The sequence below is a fragment of the Neophocaena asiaeorientalis genome, unplaced genomic scaffold (assembly GCF_003031525.2).
Source record: "Neophocaena asiaeorientalis asiaeorientalis breed wild unplaced genomic scaffold, Neophocaena_asiaeorientalis_V1.1 scaffold648, whole genome shotgun sequence".
NCBI classification, from domain to species: Eukaryota; Metazoa; Chordata; class Mammalia; order Artiodactyla; family Phocoenidae; genus Neophocaena; species Neophocaena asiaeorientalis.
The window spans coordinates 2,282,504-2,297,493 of record NW_020172781.1 but is presented as its reverse complement, the minus strand read 5'-3'; the positions used below and the strand labels follow the sequence as shown (position 1 = coordinate 2,297,493).

The 14,990-nt window shown below is 47.9% G+C and overlaps 1 protein-coding gene across 1 annotated transcript in view; it reads left to right on the top strand.

Moving 5' to 3' along the window:
* Positions 1–14,990, top strand: part of RPH3A (rabphilin 3A) — a 94,510-nt gene that overhangs the window by 39,753 nt on the left and 39,767 nt on the right. The window contains exon 4 of the mRNA XM_024741517.1: positions 6,329–6,475. Within this exon, the coding sequence (XP_024597285.1) occupies positions 6,329–6,475 (147 nt within the window). The remainder of the gene's footprint in view (positions 1–6,328; positions 6,476–14,990) is intronic.

Genomic DNA, 14,990 nt, shown 5'->3' with positions numbered 1-14,990 from the left:
GTTATAATATATTAATAGAGACATCCAGTGGGTATTTATTATGTGACTGTTGTGTGCATGAAATGAAGAATCAAGTTGGGAGGCAGGAAGGAGCTGGGAATCTGCGCTTGCAGTATTTTAGGGGGAAACATCTGTGAGGAGCTTCCACCTGCAGTCAGGACTAATTTCCTTTTGTGTTAGAGGCCACTGGTGCTAGTTTGTTGGGAGAGTTCCTTCTGACCATCTCTAGATGCACCTTAACAAGTACATTCAGGTCACAGATGAAGCACGTCCAGAATGCTGGTGTCTCGAGCCTCTGACCATATTCTCCCCACACAAGAGAATTTCTTGGCAATTCTCTTCCCTCTTCTGAGCGTCAAGCATCTGGAAGATGAGCAGGTCAACTGCAGTGATCTTTAGACTTCTATTAGCAGCAAAATTCTTTCTTTGAATACTGTTTTATTCAGAAGCTAAATATGTAAGACAGATAAAGAGTGGCGATGGATAAAGACCCGTCATGGCTGAAAGCATTAAACATACCACCGTGCAACTGTAAGTTAAAATAATACCAAACTGTAAAGTAGGGAGTTTAACAAGCTTCACTTTTTTGTTGCCACAGTAGATAGTGTGTCAGTTATCTTTTGCTGTGTAACAAACCACCTTAAAACTCAGTGGGATAGAAAAACGATGATTTATTCTCAAGGACCTGGGCTCAGCTGGTGGCTCTGCTGATCTTGGCTGGGCTTTCTCATGTATCAAAGGGTTGTCTGATCTAGGATGGCTGTGGCTGGAATGACTCAGCTCTGATCCACATGCCTCTCATCCTCCAACAGGTGGTCCTGAGCTTTTTGTCATGGTGATGACAGAGAGTAAGAGAGTAAGTAGAAACACACAAGGCTTTTGCAGGCTTTGCCCCAGATGGCACAACATCTCTCCCCTGTGTTTTATTGGCCAAAGTAAGCCATAGTCCAAGCAGGATTCAAGGGGTAGGGAGAAAGACCCAGACCTTTTGGTGAGATCAATTTCAAAGTCACATGGCAAAGGGCATGGATACTTAGAAGGGTGAAGTATTGAGGTCACCAATGTAATAAACTGTATCTCATGATTTTATTAAATATCAAATATTAAATTCTTAAAAAAATTTTTTTCTCTCACTCTCTTTTTTTTAAAACTGGCATCCTTGCTTTGCTAGTGTTGGGAACCCAGCGTTGCCATCTGGGCTGACATGAGGATGGAGGGCCTGGTTCCCTGCCCACTCTGTCCATCTACGACCCACTCACCTGCAGCCCTTTGAGATCCCTCCAGGGAACTACAGACAATAGCTTGAAAACCATGGCTTAGACAGTTTGGGGAAATAGGAGGCAGGTGCCCTTCAGTGATTCTCCAGGAAGCATTGTCCTAGGTATGTGAACGAGAGCAGAGATGGGCCAGCCCTCTTCGCGCTGTCTCAGCCAGTAAGCCAGGGGTCACTCCTCATGCAGCTACTGAGGGTCAGGAGTAGCCTCTGAAGGTCCCTGCAGGAAACAGACATGAAATCATTCCCACTTAGCAGATCTGGAAACTGACATTCAGAGTGTCTCAGGGCCCTAGTACACACTGCTAATAAGCCACAGGTCCAGGATTCCAATTTTAAACCCCGCCAGGTCAAGGAGGGCTCAAGTTGGTGCACAGTAGGCCCTCTGGGTATTTACTGGACTGGATACAATGCACTGAGTAATTTGTCCAAGGAAGCAACACTTTGGTCTCCACCTTTGGTTTTTAACGAGGTCCCAATACTGGACTCTGGTCTTAAGGACGTGGAGCTGGAATCCTGTGCCCAGAGGCCCTTGGCAAGGGTGCCACCATCCTGTCACAGGAGCATTCCTAAGGCCCCCATGCTCACTGTGTTCTCCAGCCCAGAGGAGGCCCAGACAAGCCCATTTTCTCCCTTGAGAGCAAAGGCTTTGGTTTGAAAAACCATCTCATTTCCCTCTGTTTACTTTTGGGATTAAAACATGAAAATCCACAGGAGGCTTTCGAGTCCCCACTGAGACCAGTCAGTGACATTTTCAAACACTAGATGAACTGTTTGTCAACTGCGTGTTTTTGAGCAGAGGATGGGGGTCTGCAGAGGTGCCGGCAGCCTCTAGCAGGCCTTCTGCTCATCTGCAGATGGAGACAATTATCCTAGGCAGGCCTCTTGTGGACCCCCATTCCTGCTTATCTTTCTGCAGCCGTGCATTTCCTGTGCATTCTGATCCCAGCGAGTTGTGTGGTGGGGTGAGAGGCATTGGCTTCAGGTCTGACCCATGGCTGACCATACCCATGACCAGATTGTGAGCTGTGGGAATGTGCCCTTGAAAGAGGGTCTCCGCTGGGTCTGAGGCCCAGCATCTCACCTGTGCTCTGTCTTGGTCACTGAGCTACTTTGTAGAGGCAGGAAATAAATGGAGGTGGCGATCAGAAGAGAATGAAGGAAGAAAAGAAGGGATGAAGGAAGGAAGAATAGGGGCAGTTGAGGCATCCATTTCCACGGAAAACCAGAGGGACCTGGGGAGGTGGCTGGATGAGGTGGTAACCAAGGCTCTTCGGGAAGGATGGGTGGTCTTCATTATGCAGGAGTCCAATGTATCCTTTACAGTTAATGGGAAGAAACATCAGGCTGAGGGATATTAGCACACTGTAAGGAAGATCTTTCCAACAGAACGGCATAGACTCCTAATGAGAGAGTGAGGTCTTCATCACGGGGAGCACTCAAGCAAGGCTGAAAGACCCCTGTAGGGAAGCTGTGCCAGATGGGCTTTCAGGTAATCCTCAGTGGTCCTCATGCCTTTGTGTAACCTCCTCGCCTTGAGTGCGTGCAGGACCTGGGATGTGTTTCTAACCTATAGAATGTGACAAACAGGATGGAACATCACCCTTGTGATTACATCATGTTATATAAGACCCTGTCTCATTTGACCGGAGCTTGAGAGTCACCTTGTATACTTGATGAAGGAAGTGGCCCACAGGATGAAGTTGGAGAAGTCTGCTTGGTTAGGAATTGCAGGCTGCCTCCAAGACATGGAGGTGACTTCCTCCTAATAGCCAACAAAAAGCTGGGGTCCTAGGTCACATGGCTGCCAGGAAATGAATTCTGCCAATAACTCAAATTTGCCTGGAAGCTGATTCTTCCCCAGAAAGGCTCAGGATGAGAACCCAACCCAGCTGACAACTGATTTCAGCCTTGTGAGATGCTGAGCAGAGAACCCAGCTCAGCCATGCCTGGACTTCTGACATGGAAACTGTGAGATAATAAATGTGTGTTGTGTAAAGCCCCTAAGTTTGTAATAACGTGTTATGTAGCAGTCGAAAATGAACACAGGCACTATCAGTGGGGCTTTGTGCCACCCTGTCTCTATCCTCCAGCTGGACTGATTTTTCCAGTTATCTAATGCTGCAGAGCAAATCATAGCAAACGTAGTGGCTTAAACAACAGAAACTACTTATTACTTCTTGCAGTTTTTGTTGGTAGATATTTGAGAGTGGCTTGGCTGGGTGGGTCTGGCACAGTTGTAGTCTTATGTCAGCTGGGGCTGCAGCCATGTAAGGGCTCGACAAGGGCTAGAGGATCACACAGCTGGCACGTTAGGTGCTGGCTGTTGGCAGGGGCCTTAATTCCTCTCCACATGGGCCTCTCCACAGGGATGTGGCATCTCATGACATGGCATCTGACTTCCCCTAGACTGCATGACCCAAGACACCAAGGCAGAAGTTGCAGTGTCTCTTGTGACCTAGCCTTGGAAGTCACCCACGGTCACTCCCATTGTATTTAGCTGGTCACACAGGACCAGCTGGGATTCAGTGTGGGAGGGGATGGCACAGGGAGGGTGTGAATACCAGGGGGCAGAGATCCTTGGCGAGCATCTTGTAGGCTGGCTACGATATTGATCTTCCTTCACCTCCTCAAGCACACTGCCCACTCTCTCAACTCCAGGCCTTTGCAAAGACCATTTCTCTGTCAGGCTCAGTTTCTTCCTCTGCCTTCCTCCCACCAACTCTAGTTTATCTCTGAGGTCTCAGTAGGAGCCAGCCATACCTTTCTGCAGCCTGCAGCTTATGAAATTTAGGAGAGCCCTCTTCAAAACAAAGAAGACAAAAATATCTCTCTTTTACAAAATTTTCAGGACAGATGATCATTACGAGAGCTCTTCCCAGGGCCTTGGAAGGTGCCTGTGCTAACAAAGGGTCCCAAATTTAAGCTCCACCAGCATCACAGTAAATCCTCTTCCGGGTCTCAGAGTAGATGTCACTCCCTCAGGGCGCACTCCTTGGTCCCCTAGAATAAGTGACTTCTGTTGCTTCGGGCTTGCTGTGGGTCACACTTATAATCAGACATTTATCATCCCTTTTGGCCATAAGGTATTGTGTCTTATTCAAAAACTCTTTCTGTGCTTACCCTCAGACACTATTCTAAATGCCATTGAAATAATAGTGACCCAGACCCAGACAGGGTCCCTGTCCTCCTGGAATCCTACGTTCAGGTGGGGGGAGAGAGGCAACAAACAGGTAAACAACAAACTTCTTTTAAAAGATAATTTCAGTTAGTGATGGATACAAGTGAACCTGGGCAATGAGAGCTCAAGGAAGACCTCTCTGAAATGCTGACATTTGAGCTGAGACCTGAATGATGAGAAGGGGGAGATCTGGGGAGGTAAGTCATCCTGGAAGCCGGGACAGCAAGTGCAAAGGCCCTGAAACAAAAACAAGGTTTCAGTGTTCAAGATTGAGCAGGGAGGCCAGTACAGCTGGAGTGTAGTGAGAGGGGGCGAAAAGGATGGAGAGTCAGGTAAAGCACAGGTTGGGTAGGACTTTGCAGATAGGCAAGAAACTAAGTTTTACTTTTTTAAGGTAGAATTCACTTAACCTGCAATTAACCGTTTTCAAGTGCGCACTTCAGTGGCGTTTAAGCGCACTCACCACACTGTGTAGTCCTGGGCTTTATTCTAAATCAGTGAGAAGCCATTGGAGGGTTCGGGGAGGGGGATTTGAGTATGTTTAGCGTTTGTTCATCCCCTGGATCAGAGGCCCCTGATCCAAGGCAAGATGTGTTTCCACCAGAATTTCCCCAGGCTACCCGCTCCTTCCCTTTCTCGCAACCAGACTTGCCCCCAAGACATCTGCTTCCATTGCTTTCAAACTCTTCCTTCTGTGCTCTTCTGAACAAACCAGCTAAGGTGGGAGGATGGAAGAAGAGACGGGAGCAGGGAGGAAGATGGGGCCTTTAATTTCCAACTTTGAGTGTCAAAAGGCAATTTCATGCCTGCTGACGTGATTAGAGCAGTGGAAGTAATAGAGGCTGGCAGCTAATGGGGTGCTGGCTCCAGGGGATTCATAGTTACTGATTTTTGCCCCAACAGGGACAAGAATTTCTTGGGTGATGAATTTTGCGAAAATGCAAGAATTTTCCTGCATTCCACTTGGGCGATGCACCTCAGTGCCCTGGGGTGCATCGCCCAAGGAGATAAGGTCCAAGGTCTATACTTTGCCATAGACCACAGCGTTAGCTCTCTACCCAGCAGCCTCTGATCCTCTGCAGCGTTCAGTTCTCTCCGTACTGTGGAGGTTAAGTGTGCAGGCTGCCCACGTCCGAATTCCACCTCTGCCACTTCCAGCCATGTGACCTTGGGCAAGTAGTCTAATGTCTCCTCACCAGAAAATAGACAATAACAGTCCTGCCTTGTGGAAATGTTGTGAGGATTAAATGAGAAAATGTGGGCATCCAGTAGGTGCTACATCAGTATTTGCTTTTTTTATTTTAAAAAAAAGATCAAGGAGAGCACAGGATGGAACTCAAAATGCTATAGGAGCTTTAGAGGCAGGAGAGCTAGATGTTTATGTGAAATCAAGAGATTTTTATAAAACTAGTTGACCACTAGTTTAAACTTTTTTTTAAGGACTCTGTGGCCTACACCAAATGTATTTGTGCCAGACAGGGGCTGGCGTCAACCTGGGATCCAGGGCCTCAGACCAGCCTCCCAGAATTGTTTCCGCTCCTGCTGTAGAAGTCTACAGTTGAGATTCTTTTCCTGAGAACACCATTATCCTCCAGGCTTCCATGAACTTAACTTCCTGCAAATGCTACTTCCAGAGTGTCTGCCATGTGCTAAGCACTTAATAAACTCATCAGAACCTTATGAGGGTGGAGGCATGTGTGTCCTGTTGTACAGATGAGCAAACTGAGGCTCTGAGAGATTGGATTCTTTTACCCAGGGTCTCCCAGCAGGGATTTGAACTGAAGTTTACCAGACTCCAGGAGCTAGAGCCTAACCACCACTCTGCAACTGCTGACTTTGTCTGCAGCCTCACACCTTCCTATATTGCCTTTCAGGCTCCAGACGGGATGGTCTGTTCACCCCGGTGGTCAGGCAGACAGAGGGAGGAAGCAGGACGAGCTGACAGATGAGGAGAAGGAGATCATCAACAGGGTGATTGCTCGTGCTGAGAAGATGGAAGAGCTGGAGCAGGAGCGCATCGGGTGAGGCCTGACGCGTGCATCCGGCCCGAGAGCCAGAGACGCCAGGAGGCTGTGCTGCTCGGGGCGGGTGCGCTGTGGTGGGGCAGGGCTGCCCTCGGGGCTTGTGACCTGTGATGTGCCAAGCCACCCGCTCAGGCAGAACTGGAATCCTTGGTGCATGAGCTGCGAGAGCTGGAAGACAGAAAAGAGAACAGGGGAGAGAGTGGGCTGGGGGCTGGCTGGGGAGGGGCTTCTGGGCTGGGGGTGCATTAAAGATGGAGAAGGGAGGATCTTCTGAGAGGGGGATGGGAGATTGTCTCTGAAGGCTGGGGACGTGTGTGTGAGCACAGGTGTCATACCCATTCCAGCTGCATAGGAATATGCTCTAGAGACATTGGCCATGCAGGTGCCAGAACGATAGCCAAGGGTGACGTAAGGGGGAGGAAGTGTATGTCAACGAGACAGTGCGTGAAAGAGAGAGCACATCTGAAACGAATTGTATGAGAGAATTGGAGAAATCCATCCTGAAGGGAGGCCAGCATGAGAGCGAGGTAGCAGAGGTTGGGTCTGGACTCTAAGAACCCGGCTTCCATCACAGCTCCCCCACTTGCCGGCTGTGGATCCCGGGCCATGTTGCTTCACCCTCTGAGCCTCAGTTTGCTCACTTGTAGAATGGGAGAAATAAAAGGAATAGTCCCACAGGATTGTTGTAAGGAATAAGTGAAATGATGCTTGTATGGTTCCTGGACCAGGCCTGGTCGTACTTCATGCTTAATGAATGGTAGGAGGAAGGGGAAAAGTGGGGTTTGGAGGGCAGAGGTAACAGAAAACATTGACAAATGACAAATAACCTGGCACAGGCGGAGTCAGCTTTGTGCTCGGCCCTCCGTCAGGTTCCTCAGTAGGTTGCTAAAGGGATGGGTCTTGAGGGGTCTGCTTGTAGGGTTGAGTTTTTATTTTGCTTTTTAAAAGATACATCAGGAGTGAGGAGTTGTCCAGGCGGGAGGTCTGTGAGCATGTGTGTAAGTGAGTGTGTGTGTGTGTGTGTGTGTGTGTGTGTGTGTGTGTGTGTGTGTGTTCACTTCAACCAACAAGGAGCCTCAGCCTTGCAGGAAGGAAGAATATAGATGTTAAATTCTTGCTTGGAAGCAAGAACTTCCAGCCTTTTTCCTGCGGAGCACTTTCCACTAGCTAACTTTGAATTTTATACATTGATTATATCTCTCTGCCCGTTAGATTATAAGATTCCTGAGTGTAGAGATTTTTGCCTGTTTTGTTTGCCACAGAATCCCCAGTCCTAGTACACAGTAGGTGTTCAGTAAAATACTTGGTGAGTGAGTGAGTGAACATGGTAGACAATGCTGCCCCCCAATTTCCTTCTGCATCTCCTGTGAACGAGAGGCTGGAGAGCTTAGAATTTTGTAGTCCAGGGTCCATTTTCCCAGGGAAGACATTATGATTGGCTGCCTTATGTTTATATCAGATTCTATCCTTGTTAACTATGGCCAGAGGTGCTGGCTACATTGTGCAAGCGTGGCCACTAGGCTGCCTTTGGGTGTAAAGTTAAGGGGATCTCTGTGGACTGAGCGGATTCTGGCTTGAACAATCTAGAACAGGGCTGATGGGTTCCCTGCCTTGCCCGCCATGTCCTGCCACATTGCCTGACCTGGTGACATGGTGGGAGAGTACAGTGGTTTAATCCCTGGGACCCCAGAGTCAGAGAGACCTGGCTTCAAATTCCAGCTCTGCCACTTACTCTCTGTGTGACCTTAGATAAGGCACTTTACCTCCTCCTCAGTTTCCTCAGCTGCAAAATGGGGATAACGTTAGCACACATGTCCCGGGGAATGTTTAATTCACATTCAAAAGATTATCGTGGTGCCTGGCACAGAGTGCATGCTCAGTTAATGGTGACAATCATTAATGACAAATTTGCTGAGGAAACTTGTTTTTTTACACTGGCCAAGGTCTCCGTTCTAGAATCATGCCCGAGACTCCTGTTTGGCAAGCCCCTGGCTTCCCCTGAAGGAGATTTCAGAGCCTTTCCAGGGAAGCTAGGGCCAAGCCCATGGTGACAGAGTGTCCCTTTGCTGAGAGAGTATGTCTTCTGCTGGAAAGGGGAGGATAGTCCTAGAAGATTCTGGCTGAGGCCCTTTCCCTTGCTCCCTTCCAGCTGCCAGCCCTTTCTGGTAGCATGGCCAGAGGCAAGCCCATGCTATTTGTGTCTTACGACCTTGAACCTGCCCTCATTCCTGTTCTACTCACACTTCCCTGGGAGAGGATCAGAGTGAAGTCAGATGAAAGGAGAGAGACATATCAGACACGGATCGAGGCTGAAAATGGGGCGCCATCAGGGCTCCCCCTCCAGAACCTGAGGCTCAGTTGATGAGCCTTGGGGGCTTCAGTTCTCCACTTGTCCAGTGAGGCGGGTCAGTCTGAGTCTCAGGATCCTTCCTGATCCGACTCTACCGTATTTGGGGGTGTCTGGTGGAGGACCCTGTACCCTGTGGTTGGCTGCACCTCTCAGAGCAAATGAGCTCCTTCTGGCTCTTCTAAGTGTTAAAACTGCAGATGTAGCTGTGTCCCCTTCTGGGTCTAGACACCAGCTCTGTGATGCTGAGTTTTCTTTTCTGTTACCGAACAGTCATCTGGGAGACACGTGAAGTCATCGTTTACATAGTAAACAATCATTATAAATGGGTACCATTTAGTGATTGAGCACTTACTATGTGCCAAACATCAAACCTAAAAACTTCATATGGATTTAACTCATTAACTGCTCCTCTCAACCCTATCAAGTAGGTGCTATTTTGCAGGTGAGGAAACTGAGGCTTAGAAAGGTTAGGTCACTTGTCCAAGGTCACACAGAGCTAAGATATATGTCCCTGTCTGGCTGGCTCTCAGAACTATGTTCTAAACTATTAGGTATCTTTCCTGAAGGTATGGCCTCAAATTCTTAGACTTTGCAGGACATGGAAATTTTTAAAGCTCAGGTTTGGACGGGGCATTTGGGGAGCTACAAGCTAGAATCCCTTCTGTGCTGGCCCAGTGATTCCTTCCCAGTGATCTTATTAACCTGTTTGTACCTCCAAAGCTGCCAGAACTGGTCTCCATGGTCCTAAGGCCATGGAGAGTCCCCTGGGAGAATCACCCTAAGGCGTCCCAGGAGATGCTGCCTCCCTGGGGCAGTTTTGCTAGAGTTTCTGCCCCAGGGAGCACCAGATGATGCAGTGGACCAGAGTTGGTTCTCACCTTGGAGCCTCTGCTTTTGCCCAAGGTGGTGTCTAAACCTTCACTGAGTGGTAACTCAGCCCACAACCAAGCTCTGCTCTCTTCAGCACCCCCAGAAGGAAAGCTGATGGTCAGAAGGGAAACTCATTAAAGAGCCTCATTTTGCCCCACATCCCTTATCCAAGGCTAAGTGGGATCTCAGAATTTATTTTGCGTGAGCTGACTGCTGTAGATTTTCTATACTAGTGAGGACACTTGGCTTGCAAGAAAAGGAATTAGTTCCAGCTAGGTGGTTTCAGTTATCTATCACTGCATAACAAACCACCCAAAACTTACTGACTACAAGCATCAGTAGTATACTCTTTTTCATAATTCTGTGGGTTAAGAATTTAGACAGGGCTCTGCTAGGTTGATTTTTGCTCCATGTGGCATAGCCTGGGGTCACTCACTCAACTGCGTTCAGTGGGTGGCTGGGTTGGACTGGAAGGGCCAGGAAAGCTCCAATCCTTTGTCTGTGCCTCAGTGCACTCTGCATGGCCCCTCTCTCTCCGCGGAATCTTTCCTTATTCAGTAGTCTGGCCCGAGCTCCTTTACATGGCAGCTGACTCCCAAGAGAGCAAGGATGGACGTCTCCAGGATTCTTAACAACTAGGCCTAGAACTGGTAAGGCATCGCTCCACTGCAATCTATTAGAGAGGAGAAATAGATCCCATCTCCTCCTGGAAGAATGACTTATGCATCCAGGGAAGGAAGATGTTAATGGTGGTCATCTTTGGAGACTCTACCCCATTAGGCAAAAGGGAAATTTAATATAAGGATTCAGAGGTATCTCAAGGGATCCAAGGGCAGGAACACAGCCTAGTCTCATGAAAGGTCTGCTTCTCATCCCACATCTTAGAAAATATAATCTCATACTATACCTTCCTAGTTGTTATATTTCTTCTTAGTCCTAATTCCAAATTCCCGGGGAAGGAACTCTGATTGGTCCAGGTCACCCTGAGTGCCGCCCCTCATCCAATCAGCTGTGGCCAGAGGTGCCAGGCTATACAAACAAGGCTGCTGAGTGCTACTCCAGAGAGTGCAAAGGGCCTTTGTAAATTGAACGGACACCCAGGGGGTGTCCACAGGACTTTTAAAACATATTAAATATGGAATTAAACATTTGGGGAAATTTGTGTGTGCGGGTTTTGTTTTTGTTTTGTTTCCCAGTGGTAGGTTCCTCCATGTCTTTATCATATTTCTTTCTATCCAGAGCCTCTCAAAGGCATTACTCATATATTCTGCCCGCAAGGGGACAGGCAGCTTGGTGGCTTCCATTTGAGGTCAACATCCCTCAACAGATGGGCCCAAAGAAGTAATTAGGATTTGGCATTAACCTTGGTGTCCAGACCCTGTGATGGAGGAGGAAGTGAAAGAGACACAGAGAGACCTGTCGTTGACAGAATCTGTTGGATTGCTATCACCTCCCCATCCCAGTTCCACCATCCCCTATAGTTTTGGCACAGAATTTTTCCAAAATGTGGACAGGGGGAGAAGTGAGTAATAATGATTGGAATTTGCTACATCTAATTAGGTAGGCATCTTTCCTGTGGTTTGACAAGCTGACAATAAACCAGATCATAGTCTCCTCTTTCTAAAGGAAGATTCCCCTACCTCCCCGCCCCTTTTTTTTTGTTTTTTTGACTTGGAGTCCTAGACATTCTGTGGGTAGAACTCCTGGGGCATCCTGATATTATAGACATAGTTATCCATGTGTCTGTGTGCTTTTTTTTTTTTAATAAATTTATTTTACTTTTGGCTGCGTTGGGTCTTTGTTGCTGCATGCGGGCTTTTCTCTAGTGGCGAGTGGGGACTACTCTTCGTTGCAGTGCACAGGGTTCTCATTGCGGTGGCTTCTCTCGTTGCAGAGCACGGGCTCTAGGCACGCGGGCTTCAGTAGTTGTGGCACACGGGCTCAGTAGTTGTGGCTTGCGGACTCTAGAGCGCAGGCTCAGTAGTTGTGGTGCACGGGCTTAGTTGCTCCATGGCATGTTGGATCTTCCCAGACCAGGGCTTGAACATGTGTCCCCTGCATTGGCAGGTGGATTCCTAACCACTGCACCACCAGGGAAGTCCCTGTGTCCATTTTTAAGAAGAAATATTCATAGATTTCATCAGGTTTGGGGGGACTCTGAACACCCCCCCCATGTTGAGAACCACTGAGTAGTACCTCAGTTTTCTCAGGGATTGGGTCGATGCCTTCTAATGTCCATCCAGCCTTAATAATTTATGGAATCTGTTTGCACAAAATGAAAATGAAGTCTTCTTAATTCCTTAAGCAGCCCAGTGCCTGGCATAAAAGAGAAAGCAAATGAATACATATTGGATGAATTCTTAACCCAACTGACTAAGCCTCTCATTGAATGTTTTTAACCTCAGGGTTCCCCGGACCTTATCTATAAAATGGGGAGTTGGACCATGTGGTCTCCTAAGTCCCTCTAGCCCAAGGTTCCTGAACCTTGGCACTGTTTACATTTGGGGACAGATAATTCTTTGTGGTGGGTGCTTTCCTATGCACCATAGGATTTTTTAGCAGCATCTCAGCGTCTCCCACCAACTAGGTGCCTGTAGTAACTGGGGCTGTTACCAAGCTGTGACAACCCAAAATGTCTCCAGACATCACCACGTGCTCCCTGAGGGGCAAAATCACCCCCTGTTGAGAACCACTGCTCTAGCCTTTTTGTTGAGTGGCTCAAGAAAGGAAGAAGAAACAAATGAGAATTTCCCTGCAACCACACTCAACTTCTAGAGAAATAATAATAGCCCACCCTTACAAAGCACCATGTGTTGGCACTGTACTCAAAGCTTTATGCAGATTCATCTATGTAACCCTTACCACAACCCTATGCATTAAGCCGCATTATTATCATTCCCATTTCACAGATGAGACAACTGAGGCACAGAGTGGTTAAGCAACTTGCCCAGGGTCACACAGTTAATAAGCAGTACAACTGGGATTACAAACGTAGGCTGGCTGGCTCCAGGATTAGAGTCCTATTCTGCTATTCTATAGAAAGATAAACATTTATAGCCAAGCATTGTATTAGGAACTTTCAAATATGTTGTATTTCCTTTAATCTCTCAGAGAGACAGACTGTTGTCTTTGCTTCACAGACGAGATTATTGAAGTTCATGGAGGTTAAGACACTTGCCCAGGGGCACACAGCTTTTACATGGCCAAACCAGACTTTGAATCTGTCTTTCCACATTATCCTATTGCCTTTTGGCAGTGCAGGTAGGGATGGCAATTGACAAATGACTTCAGAGTTTCAGGGAAGTCAATAATTTACAGGGTGTCTCACATATTCACTCAGGTTGATTGGTTCAGTCTCATACTTCTTCCTACCATAGGACAGTTCACCCCTCTCCACCGCAATGACCCTTGTCCCCTGTGGGCCTCAGCAGCACATTCTCTCAACTCTACTTTCCACAACAGAAAAGGGCAGGTGGAGGGGTTAGAAAGAGCCCCAACTACAAGCACTGAAATGAAACAAAGGCTTCATTCTTCCAAAGCGGGTAACAGCGTCTGGGTAGCTAGACCTAGCCTCCGATCCCATCTCTGCCACTTGCCAGCTGTGTGCCTTTGGTAAGTGACTCCCTGTCAGTGTGCCTCGGTTTCCCCATCTGTAAAATGGGAGTGAATAATAGAACTGACCTCACAGGTTGTATGACTTAAGGAAAACAATGCACATGGAATGCTTAGCACAGCTCCTGATAACCGTTGCTATTATTGGGTTTAAATGACCCAGCTCCTTGCCTGACTGACTGCATTAGCCCAGTGGAGCCCTCTAGCTGTCTTTCTCTCTTGGCTCCAACTCTGACCCAGGGTGACCCACTTCCCCAAAGTGCTGAGGTCCAGACAGGAATCCCATTCACCAATCCATCAAGGAGAGAGATTACGATCAACGGCTCCCCAGGTAGTGACGGTAATAAACACGGTGGGAATTAATGAGTCTGAACTGCACACACCCTGCATGCCAGCCGCGTGGCTTCATGACAGAGCAACTTAGTCATTTAAGGACAGGTTCCTGAGAGACCCTGGCATTGGAGTTCAGACCACCCCCTTCAGAGCAGCCATGTCCCTGTTCACAGCTGATGGCCCAATCTAGGCTTCAGAAAATGCCGAGTTTAATAAACTTAATGGTAACATCCACTTGGCAGTTAGGGTGACGGGATAAGCAGCATGATTCTGGAATTAATGGTGTGTGTGTTGAGAGACAGAGATAGAGAGAGAGAGAGACAACATGACATCCACTCTCCTACTTTGCTGCATTTTACAAACCATTGTGTAATCATGCTCAATCACAGCTCTAAAGGCAGCTGCTCTGGCTTCATACCATCAGTGGTGGAACCCCAGCTTTTCACCATTTCCCTCACCAATTCAGGAACTGGCACATAAAGCCATCACACCTTCACAGGTAGGGTGTCCTCAGCTCTGCAGCTCGCCACGTTAAGCCCACTTCCTGGAGCAATTGTACATCCATTAGCCTTCTCTTCGGCATTCGTCAAGACACTGCGGCAATACTGGTTTGAAAGCTCAAAAGCAGTTGCCTGAATGTTTCCGAGGCTAGTTTGAACTTTTTTGAGGGAGCCTGGGCTTAACAAGTAAGCACTGTTTGATCTGCATTTGGCTTATATCCTTGTCTGCAGAAGGCAGACAACTAGGGCTTGGCTCCCTGCAAGAGCAGAGTGTGTACAGCCGTGTGTGTGAAAGTGTGTTCTGTACATGGGTGCTGATCATGCACCTGTTCCTGTGTGGGTATATGTGCCATCCGTGTGTGTATTTAGAGATGGGCACACAAGTCCTGTCAGTTTCTAGTCACTGCAGCCCCTTTAAAAGCTTTAGAAAGACGGGGCTTCCCTGGTGGCGCAGTGGTTGAGAGTCCGCCTGCCGATGCAGGGGACACGGGTTCATGCCCCGGTCCAGGAAGATCCCACATGCCTTGGAGCGGCTGGGCCGGGGAGCCATGGCCGCTGGGCCTGCGCATCCGGAGACTGTGCTCCGCAACGGGAGAGGCCACAACAGTGAGAGGCCCGCGTACCAGGGGAAAAAAAAAAAAAAAAAAAAAAAAAAGCTTTAGAAAGACGGATTTCATGGGCAGATTTTAGCACCCTCGTTATATAGGAAAAAACTGTGAGTATAGGGAGCTATAAACACCACAGATTTCCAGAAGAAATAATTAGCAGCAGTCATGACTGAGTAGTTACCATGTTCTGGGCATTTTACAAACACTGCCATTAAAAAAATTTTTTTTTAACATCTTTA